This window comes from Nematolebias whitei, chromosome 4 (genome assembly GCF_014905685.2).
Source record: "Nematolebias whitei isolate Nwh7 chromosome 4, NemWhi1, whole genome shotgun sequence".
NCBI lineage: Eukaryota > Metazoa > Chordata > Actinopteri > Cyprinodontiformes > Rivulidae > Nematolebias > Nematolebias whitei.
In genome coordinates, this window is record NC_056501.1 from 33,343,119 (window position 1) to 33,347,991 (window position 4,873).

A 4,873-nucleotide genomic window follows, 5' to 3' on the forward strand; every position below is an offset into this window, starting at 1 on the left:
AGATAGATAGATAGATAGATAGATAGATAGATAGATAGATAGATAGATAGATAGATAGATAGATAGATAGATAGATAGATAGATAGATAGATCTATGATAGATAGATAGATAGATAGATAGATAGATAGATAGATAGATAGATAGATCTATGATAGATAGAACTCATTTTCAAACAAAATGAGTACGCTTTAATCCTTTCACTAAAAATATTTTGTTTACCAGTATATTGTTGTCGAGGATTTATACGATAACTGTCAAAACTTGAAAATATTATTTATATATTTTAAAATCCAAAGTTTATTTTTTTGTGGCCCACATGTCAACAGTTTTGGACATGGAACAAATGTCTTTGTTGCAGAAGAAGGAGGTGACTTCATGTGTTACTGTCACATGAACCCAGAATGAAAAATTCAGACAGCACAAAAAGCTAAATATATCACTCAATACAAACCAGAATAGTTTAAAATGTGTCAAAAAATAAAATAAAAATAAGAGCAACTGTGTTAGCCCATGGGTATACACAGACTCCTACAAGATGCTCTCAGGACTTTTAAAGATTTACTCCGCTCCTTGTTTCTCAGGAATCCTCCATAAAGGGAATGGAGAAAACATCTTCCTGACCCAGCAGCCCTCTGTCATCAACACCGTTATGGGGAATGGTTTCTATCGCAGCGTCCCCTGTGGCCCGAGCTGCAGCGGTGCGGTGCGGGACATGATGCTGTTTGCTCCCGTGGCGCTGGCCAGCGGCCCTGATGGATCCCTCTACGTTGGAGACTTTAACTTTATCCGCAGGGTCCACCCCGATGGCTACACCAGGACCATACTGGAACTGAAGTGAGTGTCAGGAGCTTGCTGGGTCAGTTTGTAAAACCCTCTTTGTCTTGTCTGCGTGACAAAATATTTGGAAACAAGTGATTTTTTTTTGTTTTTTAACCATTCTAATGCAATGATCTGCGCTGGCGTTGGTTAGTGGTGCATTAGTTGTGCCAGGCATCGTCAGCAGCAGTGATCTGTTTGATCTCAGCTCTGAAGTTTGTGTCTATGCAAAGGCAGAGCGTGTGAGGTTCACACATCACAGGCCCTAATCTACCTCTTTAGGATGTGAGAGAAGCTTCTCTGTGAAACAAAGACACTTTTTTCTGTGGATTATGATGATATCGCCTGCTGCGCTGCAGGCACTACATTCTCTATTTCTGCAGCTTCTCAAGCGTGGAATCTCGATGGGATTGCACAGTCATTTGTCCTGTGGAGTGTTCTCCTTATGTAACTTTACTCTCTCATTTGCTGTCATTATTGTACCTCTGACTAATATTTCTGGTTTCACTGCGTCTCTATTTGATACTTCCCTCTCCTCGTCCCCCCCCGCGGGAAGAGATGCCAAAAGCTTCCTGTTTAGGTTAATATTTAATGTGAAACAATACAGCCATCTAAATCAAACTTAATCCCGTTTTATGAGAGGGAAATTGACCAATCTGTATGAAATTTTAAACAGATCTTGTTAGTATTATGAATAATTGTTGTTATCTTCTCTTTTCTTCTTTTCAAACACCCATTAATGGCTTATTATCAGGAACCGGGACACCCGACACAGGTGAGAATTCCTCATTAACGACTTTTCTATATAAACGTACAATCACACACACACACACACACACACTGAATAATCTTAGCAACAGCAATAGACTAAACAGGACTTGTTGGGAAATGCCTCACAGCTTTTAAACTGGGTTTGTTTGTTGCAAATTGCATTGACCTGACTTCCTGACAAATACTCCACGCACCACAACCAGAGTCTGCACACATTCTGCAGTCAGATCCATCAAATCCTCATTTAAAAATCCACCAGGCAATATTAAATTTGTACACTGGAAGTCAGCCAAAATGTCAAGGATTTCATTTTTTTTTTTTAGAGGATTACTAAAAGTCTGTTTGGAGGATGCATCGGTTCACTTGGTTTCTGAGCCCAAGTAAAAGCTTGAGGTTGGAAATGGCTTCACCATCATCCCTGGCCTCCAGCGTGGTGGTGGTGCGAGCTCTATGCACCATGTTTGACAGAAGATTAGACAGATGTTGTAGGGTTTTGTCCGTGTGTGTGTTTGTGTGTATCATGAGTTTTATTGAGCCAATTGTGCGTGTTTATGTGCTTCTGCCTGTTTGTGTGTTACAAAGATCCCATTTCAAAACACAGAGGTCTTTTTAAGGTATTTTCCACCCCGCTACAGTTTCAATTCATGCAGATATGATAACCTAACTGGTTGTTTGTGGGACTGCATGCACATGTGTCTACACACATGTCTGTGGGAATACAAACATGCACACACTGGAGTATAATTTCCTTCTAGGAAGCTTAAAACATTGATTCCTAACATCTAACCCAGCAGGGAGTTGCGTCAGTTGCCAGGAGATAAATAGAAAGAAAGACTGAGATGCAGCTTGAGTAAATTGAGAAAATAAAAATTACCCTCGGTTTAAGAAAATCACAGATTGATTCATCTGCATCAGCTAAAATGGCAAGCAGGCAGAAAAGGTTAAACCATTGGCTTTTTAATGTGTTACTGAAAAAAAAAAAACACAGCAGCAAAGAGTAATGCATCAATTGTGGAAGCACTTTAAAATGGCTGAAACAGACAGCTTGGATTTGGACAAATAAAGGTCCGACATTACAGGCAACACATTTAGATGTTCCTGGCTAAACTGCATAAAACGCAGTAAGAAAACAAAATGTTTAATTTTAATTGAAGACGTGAAGCAATACTGGTGCATTGTCTGCCCTTGTGTGTTTAAAATGATAGTTCAGATCTTTAAAGGTGGTTCTCTGGAACCGTTAGGAATAATTAGTATCTTACATGTTGAAGATGATCTTTGAACAGCCTCAGTTTGGAGAAATTGAGTTTATTTCTGACTCAAGTGATAAGCTAATGGCTGGTCCTAACAAGGCTAAGGCCAGATTTGGTTGATGCCATCTTAAAACAATTCTAAGCTCTAAAATTTCATTCAGGTTGTTTAAAAGCTAATTTATATATTTTTGTTTTGTATTTATGTCTATTGCATGGTTATTTTCAAACAGAAGTAGTACTAGCAGAAGTATCAAAGTCCATGCTCAATAATGCATGTAAAATAAATCCAAGAAATTTAAGTTAGGTTATCTGGATGGTTTATTATTATTATTATTATTATTATTATTATTATGAACCACTTTGGCTATGGCTGCCTCAGCGGAGTCAACAGGGGAGAGAGAGGACTCCAGAAACCATCTTATCACCAGCAAACTGGCTGGTCCACTATGGGAGTGTGCTGCTTGTGGGACTGAGTTTTGTTGTGGCTCCTTGGACTGATGAAGTCCTTTGGATGAAGGAAGAAATGTCTCAACAAAAGAAAGAAACTGTCCAGATGACCTAGCAGCAGTAGCTAGCAGAAGCACTTCTAGTGTAGCTTGGGATGCTTCCAGTAGAAAAATCTATATTTATGTCAAAACAGTCATGTAAAGTAATAATGGTTGTGTAAAAGTTTTTAAAATGGTGTTCACATGAAGTAAGACTAAAGGTGTTTTAAGACAGCTGCAATCCATTTTAGTCTCAGCCCTTTTCTAATTAGCTCATATACTCACTAGTAATAGAAAATCTGAACACATTATTCATGCTTGAAGATCTCTCCACTGACTTTCTATTGAAAGCAGACTCAAATTAAAAATCCCATTATTCATATTTAAAGTATCAAATGGGCTTGCGACATGTTCAGTAGTTATACGCCAGTAAGATTACCGGTAGTCAGGTTTACTTAGACATACAGTACCTCGTTTATTTTCCAAAACTGGAGAAAATGTTTTTAGTATTTTCTTAAAGAAGGGTTAAAAACACAACTTGACTTCCATTCTGAAGCTGAATGGCAGTGTAAAAGTTCATTTTCTGCTTTAGACTAGAAGTCAAGTTGTTTTTGTTTGTTGACCTTTTTTTGTTGGATTGATCTTGACCTGGATGACTGAGAATATTCACCAGCTGTTAGGATTCATGCACCAGAAAAATGGAATACACTGGCTTTAGACCTGACAGGGTGTGAGTGAGAGAGTGAATGGTTGTTTGTCTCGTTTGTCTTTATGTGGCCCTGTGATGGACTTGCGACCCGTCCAGGGTGTACCCTGCCCCTCGCACAGTGATTGCTGGACATGGGCACCGGCGACCTCCGTGACCGAAAATGGAATAAACGGGTAAAGAAAATGGATGGATGGATGGATAGACCTGACAGACCTTGCAGAGAGTGGTGAAGGCTGCACAGAAGTCTGTTGAAGTCAGTCTCCCCACCGTCACAGACATCTACACATCCAGATGCAGGAAGAGAGCCACATGCATCATGAAGGACCCCACTCACCCAGCACACACACTTCTTGCTCTGCTCCCCTCAGGAAGAAGGTTGAGGAGCATTAAGTGTAGAACCACTAGACTGAGGAACAGCTTCTACCTTGAGGTTGTTAGACTCATGAATCTCTAAACAGAATAATCACTGTGAAAAATTACATCATGTTGCTGCTGATCTGTTTCAATGTTGATGTGTTCATGCATGCTCATATACTCACACAGACTCATGTTCATGTTTGTGCTGATGTTCGACATAATGTTTTTATGCTATTAGTGCTTAGTGTATATTTAGTTGATGTTTTTCTTAGTTCATATCTTAGATCTCATCATTGTTTTTCTTTTATATTTTATTGTTGGATGTAACTGGGACCCTGTGTACATAATTTCGCTCCACCACATGTACCACATGAGGTGCGAATGACAATAAAGAATCTATGATTCTTTCTCTGACAAAATGCTTCACTTTAAGGGTTTCCATCCATCCATCCATCCATCCATCCATCCATCCATCCATCCATCC

At 39.3% G+C, this 4,873-nt stretch overlaps 1 protein-coding gene across 1 annotated transcript in view; it reads left to right on the forward strand.

Moving 5' to 3' along the window:
* The window catches only part of tenm1 (teneurin transmembrane protein 1), a 439,293-nt gene that overhangs the window by 294,235 nt on the left and 140,185 nt on the right, over positions 1-4,873 (forward strand). Inside the window, exons 20-21 of the mRNA XM_037675401.1 lie at positions 583-835; positions 1,572-1,592. Of these exons, the coding sequence (XP_037531329.1) occupies positions 583-835; positions 1,572-1,592 (274 nt within the window). The remainder of the gene's footprint in view (positions 1-582; positions 836-1,571; positions 1,593-4,873) is intronic.